Raw genomic sequence first — 20649 nt, forward strand, 5'->3', positions numbered from 1 at the left:
CAACAATACATCAATACCAATCATCTGCAGAGCTTAACAGAACAGAATCTCAGCACAAGATCTTGTCTTAGACAAGCCAAATCAGGTATGGCAGTCAGTAGGACCCCCATTAAAAGTCAAGGCTCTATTAAAAATAGTGCAACATCATTCACAGCTTCCATTTTCAGCACCACTAATCAACACCAGACAGTGACAATTCTATTTAAACTCATCAGTTTGTACCTTTTCTAGAGTTGGAACTATTTTTCTAGACTAAATATAACATGCAACGTAGACTTCAAGTAATTTTCTATCTAACAGCATACTATCAGCTTGCAATTCTAAGGACTGAGACCAATACAATTGCTCTATACTCATAACCTTACTGATACAGATTTGCAAAATTTAACCCTAGACTAAGTGCTTATAAAATGCTGTTCCATCATTTTAAAGAGTTCATTCGCTTTAATTCTGTATAACACTCTTACAAATAAGAAAATAGCTTGATTCTACTTTTTACTTGCAATATGTATATAATGTCAGCAATTTCTTGCTTTCCCAGATGGTCAGAAAAGCAGGTCAAAGAATTACAAACAATAAAACTGTCATCAGCAATGTATTTAAATTAGCAAGTCAGTTTCTTTAAGGAATTATTACTGGGCCATAAATATTTTCTTGATATGCATAATGATAAGCATGATTTTACAGGCAGCAGCAGATTTGTAAGATCTGTAATAGCATTGCTTCTTGAACACAACTATTCCAGGGTAATACATCACTATTTCCAGCTCACACAAAACAGGTTAACTACATTAAGACATGTCGAGACTTTGTATTATTTCAAGCAAATGTAAAGCATGGCATTAAAAAAAAATCGTAACTACAGACAATCTGATGAAGTTTCTTCAAACTTCTGCTTTAAATAGCAACAATTTTACTTAAATAGGAAAAAAGCCAACTGAAATTTCAGCTCTCATTAAAAAAAAACACTCAATTCATCCACATGAAAGAGTGAATGGGATAACAAAACAAAGTTAGAAGCAAAATAACTGACAAATCATCAGCTCTTTAGTAAGCTGATCTCCAAAACTGATCTATAAAACATTACATAGCCGATTACCTCACCAACTAGATCTAAAACAGCAATTCTGGCAACATCACATGAAATTACAATCCTGAGAAGCACAACATGTGGGGGGGTGGCGGCGGGGAGGGGGAAGTCTGTCATCAACAAATGCTGGAGATCTGTTTTATGCCTTGCCTTAAAAAAGTCTCCACCAACTGTTACAATAGTTGAAAATTGTTATATCAGTGCCTCAGTGCAAGCTCAGTGATGATTTCATCAATATTACTCTTTGAACAAATCAATTATTTTTGCAATTACCCTATCCTAATACAGATTTCAAATGGATCTCTCCGCTATTGAAGAAAAAGGGAGCAATGCCTAAATAATATATATGCCCTCTGGCCTTCAACTGAAAAGAGAGTGGAATCAAATTCAAGTTCTCCAAATAGAGAAAAGCTTTAGAGAAGGCCTAATTTAATTATTACCTTTTAAAGTTCATAATTGTGTCTGCTATCTTCCCACCATGCCCACATTTCCCACTCTATTACATGAAGTTTGACAGTCTCTGTCCTACTGTTTATTAACAGCTTGCCTATTTCTATTTAAGGTTATCTTTTTCCTCTGCTATCACTGTAATCTCTCTCAAACAGCTGAGAAAAGGCAGAAAGTGCTTAGAAAGCACAGTTTTCTGTGCACAAAAACAGCACAAAGTTTTGCTAGAGGAACAAAAATTTAAGAAGACTTACTTTTCACTTGTTTTACTGTACTGAATGTTACTTGTAGTCATAATCAAAGTTTTTGTATTTAAGAGGAAAATGAAATTTAGTATTTGCCAATGCCTGTTTTGAAACAGCATACTTTTTGAAAAACTGGAAGGCAAGGAAAGCCTGCAACAGATCTCAACTCGGAGCACAGCAGTTCCCTGACAGCACTAAAAATCACATTTATCTAATGGCAAAAGAAACTTAAATGTAGATACTTAAATTAATTGTGAAAGAAATCTGATTTTTCCTCCAGACAATCATCTGGGGGAGAGAAATGGTTTAGTCATCTGGGACAGAGAAATGGAAGTTTTGGATGCTTTACATCTTTCTTCATCAGAGAAGAGAACTAATGGGAAAGTATGAAAGTTAGTACATTCAAGAAAAATTCACAGAAGTGGACATGCAAGATTATAAATTCAAGCCCAGAAACATCCTTTCAGTATTTCTGAAATCTAATACAAAATGTATAGAAAAAGTGGCTCAACTTTAGATACATTTCAACCAGAAAAAAAGCTTTATGGAACATGTTCCCATAACTCTTCCATTCTTACCAGTCCTGTTGACAGGCTGAGCTGCAAGTGGTTTTGGTACTGGTGTATTTTTGGGTCTGGCTGCAACGTGAGTAGGAGATGGTGTGCTGTCTCCATTAACAGCTTCTATACAGAATGTATTCTGTACTACAGAGTTGGAAGGTACTTGATTGTCTATCCCATTAGAAATGTCACAAGCAGATCTTGGTAAAAATAAAAGATCATTTTAGGTTACTACAAACAACATGTTAAATAGTTATGCAACTAAACCAAATCCTACATTAAATCACGCTAAAGAAACAAATAAAGAAGTAGAAGTAAATTCACAACAGTTTATAACATAATGTTTGCAGCCTAGATAACAGTCAAGTGCAAGACCAAAACAATCAAGGAACAAAAGGCAAATTTTGGTTCTGCGGATTTCAGATATATAAAAGAGGTAAGATTTCCCATTTCCACTTCATCTTTTACTTGTAATGACATACTAGAATTGAGTTGGGCAGACTGATGCACTTACCACATCTTCCAAAACTGCCTTAGGGACCCTTCCAAAGTGCAGCTATGAGCAGGAAAACTTTTTCTCTCACTAAGCAAGTGGAAGAATTGGTTTTGGTTGTCCTATCTCCAAAAATTATTCTAGTCATAACATAAGAAAGTAACAAAACTTTGCCTCAGTAAAAGGAAAATAAGATCAGCTTCTCTATGCATAGGCAGGATGGGACGTTGTGAGGACAGATACACACAGGCAGGTCTGTGTTTATAACGCCACATGGAAATAAATGTAGTGTAAGGGCTTGTGAATGGAAAGTCTTGTTCAATTACACTGTTTTTACTTAAATCTATCCCAAAATGCTCAAAGTCACCCACCCAAGACATGTATTGCGAAAATTACATTCAATGCCAACTCCCCATCTTCTCAAGGAGTAGAGGCTAAAAATTAAAGAGAAGTTAAACAGATGACAAAAAATGTGAGAATTCTTAGAAGTCCCACTTTGCAGAGTAAGAAGGGAAGCAGCAGCATTTCCATGCTACCTTACCCTACTCCAAAGAAGTAGTATAAACAGAGAATTAAAGTATTATCCTTTTTCAACTCTAGACTACAAACCCAATTTGCTTCTTAAAGACATGCACAGAAACTACCTTAAAACTTTTTCTCATCTCTTAATTTTAAAACTATAAATCAAAACTGCTGGATAGTCGTATGGAAAACTGTTGTAATCAAAATATCAACATCAAGAGAAGGATCCCAGTAAAAGCCACACCTCCAGCAACAATAGCTGAATGAAAACAAATGATTGCTACTACTGTTTCAAAATGGTATGCAGATGTGTTTCAAGTCACTTTTAACAATCCCAAACCTTTCTAACGAAAACTAAGGAGAAGCACCTTTTTACGCTCGCTCCCTCATATTGGGCACCCATGGGGGAACAGAGACAAACCTCCACATATTCAAAAAAAGAATCAAGTCAAGCGTACAAGGACAAATGTGTCCCTGTCACTCAGGGGAGTGTCAATGTCACTCAAAAGCATAGCAACTGTATGTTTTTTCACTCCATTGTGTGTCAAGAACTTAAACGGAAAGGGGTTCACTGCAAGGTAACTGAGCAGGCCAGTAACATTAAATTGATCTCAATGTTGACCTATTTGACTCTCTAGTGGTGAGGGGACAAACAATCTACTGCTACTTCTCTCCAGGCAGTCGTTGAGCTGGTATAAAGATAGAGAAGCCAAGAATGAAGTTCTAAATTGATCCCAAAGCCTTCAGGTTGAAGCAGGCAAACCCTTTGCCTCAGTGTTCTGAATACTGCTTCCTAAACTCAATACAAGTCTCTCAAACAAATTCCTGATCACGACCTTAAAAAGGAACTGGGTAAGGGGGAAGTAATTTAGGCTTTTTTTTCTTCTTTCTTCCGTTCAGATGGTACACTGCAACAAGTTGGTAGACATGAATAGAAATGGTTCTTAAATCTTTGCTGAAGCATTTAGTAGACTTCCAATCAGTTGAATTTTTATGTTCAGAGGGTTACACAGCCAAGAGGCAATGATAAAGTAGTGGAGAGCAGGCTCTACCAGCACAGGAAGAGCAGAGTTGTAAATTTAATTCTTTTCAAGCTAAGTTATGTAATTATCATGCAAGTAATGTTTCTAAAACCTATGGTAACATAAGTTAGGGCTTGACAGTTAAAAACTATCCCCTTCAAAAAATTAAAAAAAAAAAACCAACACACACACAATCCAAACATTTCAACCGATAAATTTGCTAATATACTTCATATAGTGTAAAACACAAAAATGAATTCCAACCTGGATGTACTTCTTGCTGAAGCATCTCTGCTTTCATGCACAGCCTCACCATTTTGCTGAACTTCTACTGAACAGTAAGAAACAAATTCAACAGAAATATTCTATTATATCTCTTTGAAATCTTAATCAAAATATTACCATCTGATTTAATTATTTTAACTTACTGGTTGCTGATGAACTGAGATTTGTAAGAGATTCTTGTTCAACAACCAAACCATCTAGCACAACTGTCAGTTCACCTGTTTGCACCATGCCACTCTTGTTTTCCAAAGAGAGTTTCAACTGTTCTTTCACCTTCTCCACTAAAAATGGAGTTGGGGTGGGTAGAGGGAGAGAAGGAGAGAAGGGATAAAGGAAAGATTAAATTCTAAACATTAAAAGAGACTTTCAACACAAAAATGTGATACATGTATTTAGTTGTACAAAACTGAACATGAGAGATATTCAGATGATTCAAATCAACGTAGAAATCACTAAGGAGCCGTGTAAATTTACATCTGCTGAGGGTAAAAGTACAGTTTATTGTAAAAATAAATTGGCCATTTACATAGTATATTCTATAGGTATGCTATAGGATCCACATGGTTTCAGTACTTTGTTGTTAATAATTTCCCAGGTTTGCTGTTTCCACTAAGCCCTTTTGAAATTATGCACTACTTACGAAACTTGGAAAGGCTTAAAGTCAAACAACTTCTGAAGTACACATCCAAATACTACAAGTCATGGGGAACCTCATTCTACAATCACAGCTTATGTTCATTTCTCTTTCATTTCAATCAACTTCCAAAACTAATTCTAAGAGACCACTGAAAAGAACATCACTTTGAAGATGAATGCAAAGACTGCATAGAGTCCTTCCTCATTTTTTAAAATTGTTTTTAGTAAATCCTTACTAGCATTGTCATAGATCCCAACTCCAAGGATTAAACAGTAACAGAAAGGATACCTCAAGTAACCAAAAATTAAATCAGAAACTATTTTCACCAAAAGAAACTTTGAGATAATTGAGATATACAAAAAAATGTGTACATGGTGCAGTAAAAGAATTCAATATGACTGACAAGCAATGCACACATTTGCAGAGAGACATACATAACCCAGAGGTAAAACATGCTGTGGATGCTGCGTAATTCTGTCTAAATCAACTATTACTAGTAGTACAGCAGTTAAAGCTACATGTCATAAATCCAAACACAGTCAGCTATGAGTTCACATTAATCAGGTTAAAATGGTTAAGGCCTTTTAGTATTTGTGGTCTCAAATTACAAGATTAATTTTTCAAGATATACCACCATATTTCCCTCCATATGATAGCATTCCAAGCTAAAGTTAAAGCTCACTGTGCACTTCTATGCATTAAACTAGCATTTCCTTATTTTTTTCATTCTTAACATATCTCATAAATGAACAATAAACATGAAAACAGGGAAGGCTACCATAAGCTATTGCCAGATACCCCCAAGCTGTTACTTTAAAGAGCAGGTTCGACAGTGTACTTGGGCAGCAGTTACTAGCAGTCACCCACTGCTATATTACAATGGATTTCAAAGTACTTTAAATCACTGGAGCAAGCACAAGGCTCCCAAATCTACAGAATTATTAATTTAGCAATCTGCATTTTGGAAAACGGTGCTACCTGAAAGAAGAGAAAGAAGAAACTAGCCTACCACTGAGTTGTTCAAATTAACATATTTATAAATCATCATTTCTGCAAAGGGCGATTGGTTTAGCTTCTGCTATTTTAACACGTTATCTCCCCAAACCAGATCAACAGCTGGCTGTAGTCCAACTGAGCTGGCAAGAAAGCTGGGAGGGTTAGGCAGCAATTCAACTGGTGGTGTTTAGCAGGAGAAAGTAACAGCACTAATTCTAAAGTTTCTGCATTTAGAGGACTTCCCCTTTACATTTTCTTCAGTAAAGAGCCTTTCAAGTGCTGCATTTTAGATTAGGTATCAATAACTGAATGACTGAAGGATATCAATTGGATTATTCTGCCACTGAATCATTGGATAATCCGGTGTGTGTCAAACTGCTGACTTGCCCAAATCAGAAACACTGCACATAAATTACTTTTGGTGCAATGTACAGCTAACTCAGTCAACCATTCCCTGAAAGAATTTGCCAAGTTGTGGATCCTACATCCCCTGGATCTACAGTAATAAAAGATTAACTATTTTGTTAGAAATAGTTAAAATATTAACTTTTATTTTTGCTATCATTATTACAACCCAGTTTCTTCTGATACAGTTTTTTAAATTTAAAAAAGAAGCAATTTTTCTGCTTAACTATGGAATCTTCGGCAGAATCTTTATGATACTGTTGAAGACACCCTACTTGATTTTGGGTTTTGTCACAATTTTCTGCTAGAATCAGAAAAATGAAGCTTTTTTTTGGCTCTCTTTTCCCCCCACCTCCCTAAACAGAGCTCTCAGGTTTGTGTATCTAACTTGTGAGAAAGGTTAGAGATTGGTTTAGCTGGAATTCTACTGCCACTCTGGGGTGGAATTTAAAGTGTGGATTCACCATCTTGTACTAATGAAAAAAATTTCAAAAAGCAAATTAGATAAAGATTACCTGCTTTAATTGTATTAGAGACAATTAAAACTGGAAGTTACATAGAACACAACAATCCTTAATGTACTAAAAGGAAGTTCTCAATTGTTTCATTAATCAGTGGTTCCTACTGCTCTCTGGGCAGCTAAATTATGAGGGAAAAATATCTAGCCTTTCTATTAGTGATTCCAGAGAAGGAAAACATGAAAAATTACATAGATAGCTTTTCTGAAAGTTTAGACTTTTTTTTTTTTACAAGTCTAAAACAGATCTTCTAGCAAAATTAGTTATTAGTTTGCCACAAAACATTGTATTTAATCACTTCCGCTTTTACTTAATTTGTAGTAACTCATACTCTAATGTTTGTTTCAAAATTATTATATCCCATTGTTACATTTAAATTGCTCTCGATAGCACAGACATCTCTAGAAGAGACAAGTAAAGACATCAACTGAAAGTCAGTTGTAATTACATGTATAGTTAGTAGTCTGGTTGCCAGTTTGATACATAGATTAGTAATAATAATTTTACTTTACTCAAAATATCCTTCATGATAACTTACATTTTCTATTGTGTATTTCCAAAGCTTGTCTCAAGTCTACAGTGGCTCTTCCTAATAAAGCATCTGCTTTTAAAGTGTGATGGCTCCACACTCTAAATTCCAGCGTAGTCTGTGGAGTCACATTCCTGCATATAAAATACATTTTTTTTAAAAAATATATACAGATTTTAAAGTATTCGTTCTTTTTATTAGGAGTATTTGAACTTAATTCACTTTCTCATATTTATTGTATTTCTTGATACTAGTTAACTGAAAGAAGTTTTTGTACTGCAAGGGGAAATTTTTAACTAAGAACTGCAAACACTATGATATTTATACTTAAGATCAAACTTAAAGTGCATTACTACTATAGCATAAGGAATTTGAGGAGTATCAGAATAATCTACACTAAGCTCAAATCTCAGTTTTATAAAACATATCTTACTTTATTTATGAAAGACATATTTTCCTTATCCTTCACTATTCCAGATTTCTAACTAAAAACTCACATTATGAAATGTGGAGAAAAAGGTGGAAAGTATATTTGTCTGTCACTAGAAAGAAAAATACCAAATATTTTTAAAAAAGGAAAAAGCAACCAATCAGCTACTTGCAAGCAGGAAGAACCCACTTAATAGGTGTCACCTTGCCATGAAAGTGTTGATAAAACATTATTTGTGAATTCACAAATATATATAGAACCATAATGCATACTCACAGAAATCAGAGGGGAAAAATCAAATGATGAAGCTAAAGTAAAAATTGGAGGGAAGCAGAAAGATAAAGGACCCAATTACAGTAATATTATGATAACCTTTGGCAGTGATCTCTCCCCTGCTCAAGAAGGAAAACGGGAAGCTATGCTAGGTCCTGGAGAGTAAGTTTTGTACTCTAGTACTGCAAGAGTGCTCCTGGCTGTGAAAAATGGAGTAGAATCACTGTACCGCAAAAAGTGAAAGGCGACATATCTATCAGTATTGGATACAGAAAGTTATATCAGCATTGATGAAAATAGTACTAAAAACAACTCCCACCCTCCCAACAACTAGCTTTATAGTCACTTGAACGTGTTGGACAAAGTGGATCATTTTTGCTGAAACCCATGAGCAAATATATTTTTGCATTTTGAATAGGCTGCCTTCTAATGGAAGTCGTACTAAAAGACCAGCTCAACAAAGAAAAGAAAAAAAAAACCCACCTACACATGGAGAATATATGGCTGGTGCTCATGCAGACCCATAGAAGTGAGGTGAATTTGGTAAGCCAGAGAGTTCAGTTATCCTCAAATAGACTGGGCAACGGAAGCAACGATACCATTCCCATAGCCAGAGGAAGAGGGGGCCAGAACACCTTATATACATATGGGTAAGATCCTAAGTAAGTAACACTGATGATGCAACAAGTCTGTTTGGCTGAATTGTGCATGCCAAATTACCTCATTTCTACCAGCTCACCAAATCCTGCCAAATCAAACCTACCTCCTCAACAGAAACTCTGGTCCCTGTGAATATACCAATAGCTCTGTACTTGTGCTAGTAATAACTCCTGGAAATCATCATCCAGTCCACAACTGTGTTATTCTCTTTTGCAATATTGCAAAGGGCTAATAAGCTCTACTAAACCTGAAACACTGAGAAATGTGGCACAGGAATACCCTACTTGTTTTAGCCCAGGTCTGTAGTTAGTAAGTAAGTGTTCCCAAGCAAACGGTTCCCCAAAGCTAGGTATGTTGCACCACTCCCATTCTCCAGCACCGTTAGTTATAGGAACCTGGCATGGTTCCTGCTACTAACAAAGCTGGCTATTGCACAAAGACAGGTCAGATGCTGTAAAATGTACTGGCCCGTGCTCAATGCCACTTGATAGTAGCTATGCTGCTTCCAGACGCAAATCTGAAGCAGTACAATCTTGCTTGTATAATAATGCATTCTAGCCAATTGGACACTGCAAGATTGCCAGTTCTTCACAGTCTCATATTCAGGTATATCTACATCTGTAGCACAGTTAAACCAAATTAAACCACAAGAAGATTAAAAAGGTCAAATATTAGGATAAGTTGCAAGGTCACTTTGCAATAAACTGGTTTTGTGTGTGTATCCCTTCATTAGGAAATTTAAAGGAAAAAGTGACCTTCCTCATAACTACTACTTATCCAGCTGAGATTTTTTTTCCTTTTAAAGTTGAGAGTGGCTAATGGTTACAATTAGTAACATCTTCTAGAGAGGAATCTTAAACTTGAATGGTCCACAGTGCTAACAAATATCAAGAGGATACCACGTATAGCAACTGTATGCAAGGAACACTCTGCGTACAAAAAATATTCTCTAAACATTGTAAGAATTGAGAAAAAAAATTTCATTTGAGATAAGTATTATCTTATGTCTGCATTTAGTCATCAACAGCCAGAGAAAGCTACGTAGGCAGCCAAGCTTAGTAAATATTTGCCTGCAATGTCTGCCTAATAAATAGTATTAAACAACCAAAAAATCTACTTACACTGTCAGCTGCTCATCCCATTTTGGATTTGAAGAACTACTTGATTTTGCTGTTTTCTTAATTTCTCCATCTGCAGTTAATTCCGTGTAGAAAGTTGTTCCAAACCAATTCTTCTTCCGTTTCAGTTTGGCACTAGAAACTAATGAAATACATTGCTTTACCTATAACAGCATACTGTTGCTGAAAAATAGAAAATATACTGCCTACACAATGTATGAAACACAGCATGGCAATGTTATCCCTCACCTTTTCTGCTTCTCCTGAACATAAAGAGGTCAATGCTAAAATGGTAGCTTTTATTTTCAAAAGCTACTTTGTCAGATAGTTGAAACGAAGTGTGACATTTTCTCTTCACCACGTACTGGCAGGATGGGTTGGAGAGACAGCACAACAATTATTTTAGGGATCAACACTGAAAAACATGTGAGTTCTTTTGTTTATTTTCCCATTGTTCTCCCTACTCTTCCCTTAACTGAAAAATATCTAAGTGTGATACATCTGAGAGGCAGACTTTTTTTTTTTAATGATATGTAGTTATGAAAGCATATACAGTTCAGGCCTATTTCAAAATGTCCCTGTACAGCAAAGACTGTATACAAAGCTTCATTTCCTTGCCTATATTACCTGTGTGGTTAACCTGTGGTTTAACACATCAGTTTGTTAAAACTAAGAAATCAACTCTCAAATTTCCCCTACTTAAACAGCTTTGCAGATGAACTTAAAACTTTCAGCTAAATATTCAACAATTAACAAATAGTAAATGACCAAAGAAGCTATTTTTTACCTCCGAATCACTGGTGAGGTCCTCAGTGCTCCTGAACATAAATCTGTTCTCCTACTTTCTCGCCCAGCTGAAGAAGCCACTATAAAAACCAACAGCAGCCTAACTGCCAACATTTTAAGTTTTATTTCAAGCAGATGTTGTCTTCAGAAGACCACATTGATGGACTCACAGCTGTACCTACCTGCTGGCTATACCTTCTCTGTCATTCCTCCCATACTTCAGTGATTCTCTTTCCCTTCACTTTCAAACTAAAGCAAAGCTGAATATTTTCAGCCACTTGGAAATAATCCTTCCCTGTTACTTTTCTGTATGGTACTTGCTAATTCAAACATAAGTGGAAGTTAACTAAACTGTCTGAAAGGGAGACAAAAAAGGTCTGTCATGTATTTCTGGATTACAGTATTCTGAGACATATACATTAGTTACTTAAAAGTTAGTGGGATGTAACCATCCAAGATTCTAAAGGCATTAGCCACGGACTTTTACTTAATTTCAATTAAAAGGTGCACACTTAACTCCCTCACATTTGAAATGTCCAGTCTAAGTCATGCGTCACATATCATAAAAGGGAACTGCAGCCTTGATAACAATGAGATTACATGTAGAAGACTAAAAACATAATTCCACACATGGGACATATTTTTTCACCTGAAATCATGATATATTTTTAAGCTTTAACAACCTCGACTTCTTCCACATTTTTTCCTCATATTTTGCTTTCTAAAAACAACTGCAACATTTGTTAAAATATAGGTATTTAGTCATAATATTCAAGCTTCCTTTTAGTTTCCCCACTTTTATCTGATTATGTTTTAAGTCATTAAGTTTTGAGTCCCCAAACATGAAAGGAGACCATTATCATTTTTTGGTTAGGACTTCTTTTAAAAAAATTAGGAGTAAGTAACAAACACTACCAAAAGACTTCAAAAAGAACTAACAAGACAAGGTCTCTCGCCAAGTATATTTGAAAAAATACTGATGGCAAAACTTGTCAGCAACACGCTTTAACTGTCCAAACTCGAACAAGTCACTTACCACTCCATATGAATTTCCTTGTCTACAAAATGAGTATATGCTTCTTGCTGCCTTTATAAAAGTGCTTTTTCAGTATAGTTCTCGAAATATAAGTCTAGATTCCACAGCAGCATAAACTAATCTGAGCATAAACCCATGCAGGTCAGCAATAGTACAGTCCCACACTCCTTTATCTCCCATTTCTTTCCCTATACTGCCACTGGTGTTCCTCTGATCTTGCAATAAAGACTGGTTGGAGAACTAAACCTTCAGAAAACTAATCCTAAAAATTATACAGATTTCTTCCCACTTTGATCCTTGAACCAGATCTCTTGAAGTCAAGAGAAGCTCCAGTGCCAGAAAAATACATGACTACTTACATAAGGAGCAGTACAGTACAGGATATCAAAATGATCATTTCTGCATACACGGATCTGAAGTTACGGGTCATTCGTGTAACTCACTTTGTTACAGTTACATATATTTAATCTGCAGGTGGCTCCATCTATGCTATTAGTTATTGCCAGTTTTGATGACTCATCACATTATCAAGTTATGTGATTCTTACAGAAAGTTAATCAGTTTTAAGGTCCCTCTCTTATCTAACTTGATAAAATATCCACTTTGGGGACTCTCCAACAATGTATTTTTTCTCAGATAACCTGGCCATCTTTGGATCATCCATCTTGAGATGCAGCTTTTTTTAAGACATGGTATCTTACTCATGTTTTTTCCAAATTTTGTTCAAGATAGCCGTAAAATATATTCTTGGTCATGCATTCATTCTTACTTCAAGGTTTCCAGATTTCTCAGGATCCCTGGAAAGTTCAAGTTATTTATCAACGGTAAAATAATACTTGTATACATACACACACACACACATATTTATGTGCATATATATTTATGCACAATATATAACTACTTGCTGGTAACATTTTCACTTTTAACTACTCTAACACTGTCATAATAAGCTATCAAACTTGTTTACCTAGATGCATTTTGCTTATCTTCAGACTACAACAAGTCTTTGTTCTGCTCTGCCGTCCCACAGAAAAAGCATAAGACTGACATTGATTGTCACATCCCTGACCAGTTCTTATCCATGAGTAGCAAAATGCATAACCTACTTGGCCTGTTCAACATCTATTGAAAAAAGTGTTCCCAACACAATCAGAAATTTCCAAATTGCTTGTAGCCCACTGTGTTTCCCTTCCAGCAGATACTGAGATGGCTGAATTCTGCCTCAAAGTATGAGAACCAGCACAATAAAAGGATAAGAGTAGAGAGTCACAAGATGCAACATAGTAAATTCCAATTGGATAGAAGGAAAAACATTTTCACAGTGATGTGGTTTATCACCAGAACAAGCTGCCCAGGAAAGCAGCCTTTGAGATACTGAAAATTCAACTGGACAACACCCTGAGCAACCTGATCCAACTTCAAAGGTAGCCCTGCCTTCAGCAGAAGAGTGAACTAGGAAATCCCCAAAGGTCCCTTCCAACCTAAATTATTCCATCTGGCTGTGTAATCCAACCTGCTGCCCTAAGGATAATACAGAATACCTATATTATTCTCAACAGATGTTTACCTGATATGTAAAATCAAAGACCTTAATCTTTTGAAGGGCTAGCAGATTCTGTGATCTCCTCCAGTTCTTCTCCAGCTTCACTATAACATTGCACCCATTATCAGCTTGGGGTTCACTACAATCACCCATCTTTTTTGTAGAATTTCAGTAATATGTGATCCCTCTATAGAATTTGTCCCATTAATTATTTGTTCCCAAACAAAATTCCTTACATTTTTCCCTACTGTTATATTGAATCTCATTTTTTTCTAATTTGAAGAGATCATTAAACCCTGTCATCCAACTCACTGTATAACCTCTACCTAGCTTCAATTCGTCTACATATATTATAGTCATATTCTTAACTGTAACATTTAAGTTATTAATTAAAGTATTAACTATACTGATCCATTTTTTACACTCATTTCAGAGATTGCTTTTTTAGAATACATGTATTTTCCTGTAAATATCACCGTGATACAAATCACTACTTGCCTGTTACTTGCATCTGTAATCTTCCATTATGGTTGTTACTTGTATCAGATCTTGGTGAGGCTGTGGCCATGTCAGAGGTTTAGGCTTTAGCCTAAAAAAAAAGCACACAGGTAGCTTATTAAAAAGTACTTATATCTGCATGGTAGTTACAACTATTAAATAAAATGTTCAACTAATCAGCAAGTTACCAAATGTTACTTAGGTATGGCAGAAAGCATTATTTCATAACACCAGTTAAAAAAGCCAATTACTTTGGAAATTTGTCCCACATTACCTTTGAGGATGCCAAGACACTTCAGTAATGCATACATTTACATAGTTTAGAACAACTATATAAGGCAAGAAAAAGAATTCAGCTGTGACATATCAATATTCCTACCTCCAGAAGGTATGCTTATGGTCTGATGAGCTAAGTACCAACAACTTCAAATGAACAAAACGTCTGAAATGTGCTTAAAAAATCAAGCTGTCCCCAGAATGATTCACTCAAGCAATAATACAAGTGATTCAGACAAACATTTGAATTCTAGCCCTAGATTTGCAATCAGTTTTCTATACCACTACAGTCCACCTGCAAATCACTTCCCTCATCTATTGAGACAGTAAGCACTTCACAAGGGCCACCCCATCTTATCATTCGGTGACTAAAATAGTGTGGCTCTGATCTCAGCTGGGGCCTCCCAGCACTTAAAGCACGTGCAGACAACATCACTCCATCCTCCTGAATTACTACACCTGAAACAAAGCCAGAAGTACAATAGTCTCTGTTTCTAACAGACAACTATTCTTCATGAGAAAAGAATACGTACATTTAAAATACACTTTCAATGCCCTCATGACCTTCCATATATTTATTTCTGTGAACATTAATTGATATCAATAATAATATGGGAACAGTTGTTACCAAACCTTTTTGTTCGTGCACCTCTATCAGTAAAAAATTTTTGAGCACGTCCCCCCAATATGTGTATATTTATTTATAAATTATATATAGGTACTAGTGTACTAGTATATTCTGTACATTATAAAACATATAGAAATAGAAATTAAAAAGGATGAGATAAAGATGAAATAAACAGTGTTTTTAAATAATTTTTATTATTAACGGTACAAAAAACTTTTTTGCTCTCGCTAAAAAAATTATTAATTTTTTTTGGAGAGAGCCATGTAATTGAATATGCTTCATCATTTTTTAAAATGTTGGCTTAACACTTTGTAATACAGTGATTTGAAGGTCTGGTTCTAAATTCAGTTTATTTCAATACTTAGTTTTAATGGCTGTCATAGTTGGAAAAAACAATTTACAAAGATACGTACATCCAAATGAAAGTGCATCATTGGCTGCACTTACTAAATCATGATACTCATTTTTCATTCCTATTCACTAATTATACAGAGGTTTTTCTTGAAATTTGGCCAGTAAATTTCCATCTTGCTCGATATCAATCAGTTGTTATTGCAAACTAATGGAAGATGTTGCAGTTTAATTTTTTTAACAAATGGGTTCAAAACCCCCTGAAACTCTTCATTTGGAAGACTTTCAAACAGGTGTGGAAATTCTGTTTCCATGTTTAAGTGTACAGATATAGGGGTTTTTATAGATGACACACATCTTTTCTGACAACAAAATCACACAATGATGGAAACATTTCCAAACATCCGTTTTCAAAATGCTCTCTCCATAGCACAAGTTTCTTTCAAAAAGCAGTCACCTTCTTGCTCATTGTTAAAACGTCACCTTCCCCTTGAAGGGACACATTAAGTGTCTTCATTTTTTGGAAAATATCTGTTAGTCAGCATACTTCAGACAGCCACTTGTCATCACAGAACAGGTCAGCAAAGTCAGAACACTAGTCTTTTTGTGAAAGAAAGAAGCATAATTAATCTTTAAGTTTTATGACTCTTCTAAGCACTTTGCCATAATAACCAGCCAACCTCTGCATGGTACAAAAGATTTTCCTGGTCACTCCCCATGTCATTACAAATTATTGTAAAGATTCTACTATTTTAAGGTCTTGTTTTCATACAATTAACCACATTGATGACATCCTGCAGCACTTTGTGCACTTCTGGCTCCAACTTCCTTATTGCTTGCCTATGCATGATGCAGTGAAGTAATTCCACATGTGGTGCTCTCCTTGTAACCTTACCCCAGAATCCTTTTTACTTCAGTCAAAGCAGCCACTCCATCAGTGGTTACATTTGCAGTTTTTCCATTTAAAAAAAAATGTTGTTATTAAAGAAGTCATTTACTGTTAAGAATGTATATTCTCTAGTACGTCTTTCCTTAGTGACTTAGTTCTTTGTGTATTTCATTATTGACACAGAATCTAGCAACTACTGTAAGCTGAGCCATGTTACAAACATCTATACTTTCTTCCAACTGTATAGCAAGCCTCCCACACTGTGTAATTTTTTCTAATATTTGTTTCTTCAAATCTTTGGCAATATTTTCCAGACATCTTCCAACAGTATCTGCTGACAAAGGAATGCATTTTATAGTTTGTCACCATACTGTTTTCCATGTATTATTTCAGACATTTTTACTGCAGCAGGAAGATCAAGTGTTTCCCCAACAGTATGTGGCTTCTATGTCTTTTGCTATTGAGAAACCTCAAAAGAGGCTTCTAAAGATCTATCAAGCTTAGTGAAATCTTGTAAAGTACTTAAGTACTTAAAGTTGTCAATCGCACAACTTTAAACATTGCTGAAAAAATTGTAGAGGTTTGTCTTCATGTTCTGGATGCTTAGTTTTTAAATCCTTGCTAATTGTGATGGTTTCATACTATCATGAGCTGGTATCTCAAGGTACAATATTCTCTTAGGGTGAGGTTCATCATTAACGACAGTGGATGTACATCCATATTTCAAGTAGCCTTCTTGATAAACCCAAATTTTTTTGGCCAACATCTTGTCAGATCTAATTGCCATTGTTTTTACCTCATAATGCGGCTGACCAGGAGCTCATACTAGGAGTAGGAGAAGTGCCAGCTCTGCCATGTTCTTATTGTTCACTTGTGCTCACATTACTAGTATTATCTTCAATCTGTGGTATCTTTGCACTAATTTTTTTAAGCCACTTGCCCATTTTGTGAGGGTTAGTTTAGTTAAAACTAGGTAATATAATGAATAAATCCACCTAACCACATGTAAAGTGCATACATTGCAATACACTGAAAGCGAACAAACAAGTGAAGGTGCTTACTGTGACCCCTCCACACTGTGGAATACTAAATCCGCCCTCACGACACTTCGCGAACTATACGTGACACAGGACCATCTGACATACGGACCAAGTGAGGGTACCAATGTCAATACGTATATTAAATAGAGCTTAATTTCTTTCTTATTTTTCAGGTAAAATGCAAGTCCTAATATTTTCTTCCCGCACCTCAATGGATGGTCTTGCACACCCCACTTTGGAGGCCACTGACAGGAAAACATCAAAGCAGCAACGTGATCGATTCTGTGGCAAGTAAACTCAAATTCTTCACAAGAAACCAAGATCTGCAATCTAGTTCTAATCATAGAATCATAGAATCATACAGGTTGGAAAAGACCTCTAAGATCATCAAGTCCAACTGTCAACCCAACACACCATGTCCACTAAACCATGTCCCTAAGCGCCTCATCTACACGTCTTTTAAATACTTCCAGGGATGGTGACTCAACCACTTCCCTGGGCAGCCTGTTCCAAGGCCTGACCACTCTTTCAGTAAAGAAATTTCTCCTAATGTCCAATCTAAACCTCCCTTGGTGCAACTTGAGGCCATTTCCTCTTGTCCTATAGCTAGTTACTTGGCAGAAGAGACCAACACCCACCTCGCTACAACCTCCTTTCAGGTAGTTGTACAGCGCGATGAGGTCTCCCCTCAGCCTCCTCTTCTCCAGACTAAACAACCCCAGTTCCCTCAGCCACTCCTCATAAGACTTGTGCTCCAGGCCCTTCACCAGCTTCGTTGCCCTCCTCTGGACACGCTCCAACACCTCCATGTCCTTCTTGCAGTGAGGGGCCCAAAACTGAACACAGTATTCGAGGTGCGGCCAATCATACATTAAAAAATTAGTTTAGACATACTTTTGTAACTGACAAATTATGATTATTTTTACTGGTTTTTTTTTCCTCCTACTGTTCAACCTGCATAGATCTAAAATGCTTGGGTTTTTTTTTGTTTTTATTTAGTTGGTTGGTTGGGTTTTGTGGGGTTTTTTAAATCCACTCCTAGCACGCACAAAGCAAAGTAAATATAGAAATAAAGAAATAAACTGTGTCAAAGTCCTCAGGTAGACAGTTCATTGCCTTATCTCCTCAGACTTCAGGTTTCAGGTGCTGATTTATCTGCAAGGCATACCACCTGCCCTAACCTGAGGTTCTGGCTGTGCTTGCTACTAAGCTGCTAACTGCATTTGGCAAACACATGTTTGCCAATCTCCTGGTAGCAGGGAGGTGAGAATTCACTACACTTAGCTTTGCATCTTTCCCCTTGAAGGAAAAAATGACCATGATGCCTGGGAGAAATTATTACAATGCCAGGGAGATCCCAACAGAGGATGGAGATGCAACAAAGTTAGGTTTGGAGTTGGCTAAGGGGCTGCATCCTTCTGCAATAACTACATGACTGCATCCCACGCCAACAGTGCCCCGATGTTCTGTTTCTGCCCCTGTAAAATGAACATCCTTCTATAATAGAAGTCTATCTTATATTCTTGCCAATATGATACACCTAAGTAAATTTACACAGCAATGATTACAGTTCCAAATTTTTAGTATGTTGTAAACAAAATACTGCATTAACATGTATGTCAAATACTATTTAGAAAAACAAATTAAAATATATGGAAGTGCAAAAAAAGCATTTAGAGTTTTTTAAATAAACATAGCTTTTTATCAACAATACATGAAGAAAGTGTTAAGTCATATTTTATATTCAAAAGGGCTTTACTGAACAGAGCAAATTAGTTGAACTGACTGATTCTGGTCTCACCATGTTCCAAAGATTCCAAAGCTGCAGCCCCCCCCCCCCCCCTTCTTGTTTAACTGGTTAGGAATTAAGAACTGGTTAGGAATTAAGGGGGAAGGAAACATTACATTTTCTTTGAGTCAAAAGAAGAAAACTAATCGTTTTTTCTAGTAACTTCTTTTTCAGGAATACGTCAAAAAAATTTATTTAAGGCTTCAGTCATCAGTTATTTTCATCAATAACTATCCAAACTCAACTACTGACATTTTTAAATGAAGTTAACAGATTATTGTCTAATCAGCTCTGATGCAGGTTGGCTCTCCTGGGAGAAGAGAGAGCCTGCTCATATCATGATGTTTGTAATTTGCATTCAAGATCCAAAAAGCTACTCTTATCACATTGAAAAAACAAACAAACAAACAAACGTCTTCACTGCCTGATGCATACTGGGTCACACTCACTCTCGGTCAAACACGTCTTTCTTCCAGGTAAACAAAGCCTTCAGGAAGAAAAGCTGGCCAAGTTACATTGTACAAGATGAAGGATCTTATCTAGAGCTTTGGACACCTATTACTCCCTGAAGGCTGGTCTGGATATATGACAAATGCTGCTGCACAATCAAAGAAGAGAAGCATAACCCAAAACTTAGCCCCTTAGCCTTTGATAGGAAAATTACTACCATGATTCAGCCATGGGGGGGAGGCCGGGATGGGACATGGGACGACAACCCTATTTATCACATGAACTGTTTGCAGTAGTGACATTGTGTAAGGTACTAGTACTGATTGTCATAGTCACGAAAAGGACAGGACATGAAGAGCATTACTGGGAGAATTAAGACAATGAAAGAGCAGTCTAAAAATAATAAAGACTGGAAGTAAAGCTGCTCATCATCTATAAATATATCAGGAACATGTAGAAAACAAAAATAAAGGCTACTGAATTAAAAGAACAGTGTTGACATAAATGTTTCCTAAAATCTCAGGCTTCTGGGTGGCAAGGTTGCAGCACAGAAAGAGCGCAAGCATATACTGTATGAAACTAAGCAGGGACAGTAAAGAAGTCACACAGCAGAGGGACTGACAGACTTGCACTAGGATGGGATTACACCATCACTCTCTTGCCTCATTAGAAGTAAAAATTTTCATAAGCTGAGAAAGATTAAAAGAAGTTCTACAACTAGAAATTCTTCAAATACTGAAAAACTGGAAGTTTCAAGGACTAGAAGCCTCCCATCTTTATGAGCCAGAAGAAACTATATCTGCATGGCCAAAAATAACCAAAATTTCAACTAAAGAAGTTGTCTGATCTCGGTAAAGGAAGGGATGCGATGGCAATTACACGAAGTGAAGTGATGATGTTCATTTCGAGGACTGAGAAGTTTTCACAACCAGGGATAACGTCAAAAGCAAGATACCAGTACTTAAACAGTTTTATTTCAAATAACGCCAGCCCTAACCACTAATGGGCAAGGGAACACTATGTCCTATGGGCACTATTTACTGCTTTCTTGCATCATGCACACACTTTTTTTTTCCTCAGCCCTAAATCCCTTTTTCTTGTTACTCAAAATAAATGCCCAGTTTGGCTACTGA

General features: G+C 36.3%; 1 protein-coding gene across 16 annotated transcripts in view; it reads right to left on the reverse strand.

The window, feature by feature from the left end:
* The window catches only part of WWP1 (WW domain containing E3 ubiquitin protein ligase 1), an 87531-nt gene that overhangs the window by 46537 nt on the left and 20345 nt on the right, over nt 1-20649 (reverse strand). For 3 of the 16 annotated variants that reach the window (XM_075141540.1, XM_075141541.1, XM_075141535.1), the window contains exons 1-7: nt 11018-12730; nt 10480-10594; nt 10234-10372; nt 7759-7883; nt 4808-4945; nt 4644-4710; nt 2361-2542 (exon numbers count right to left, since the gene is read on the reverse strand). In XM_075141540.1, the coding sequence (XP_074997641.1) occupies nt 2361-2542; nt 4644-4710; nt 4808-4945; nt 7759-7883; nt 10234-10372; nt 10480-10594; nt 11018-11056 (805 nt within the window). In that variant the 5' untranslated portion in view covers nt 11057-12730. Of the gene's footprint in view, nt 1-2360; nt 2543-4643; nt 4711-4807; nt 4946-7758; nt 7884-8551; nt 8653-8935; nt 9088-10233; nt 10373-10479; nt 10595-11017; nt 12732-12753; nt 12850-14093; nt 14185-20649 lie in introns of those variants that run through there. The other 13 variants (XM_075141536.1, XM_075141530.1, XM_075141534.1 and 10 more) reach the window with 11 other exon arrangements.

The sequence above is a fragment of the Calonectris borealis genome, chromosome 2 (assembly GCF_964195595.1).
Source record: "Calonectris borealis chromosome 2, bCalBor7.hap1.2, whole genome shotgun sequence".
Lineage (NCBI taxonomy): Eukaryota > Metazoa > Chordata > Aves > Procellariiformes > Procellariidae > Calonectris > Calonectris borealis.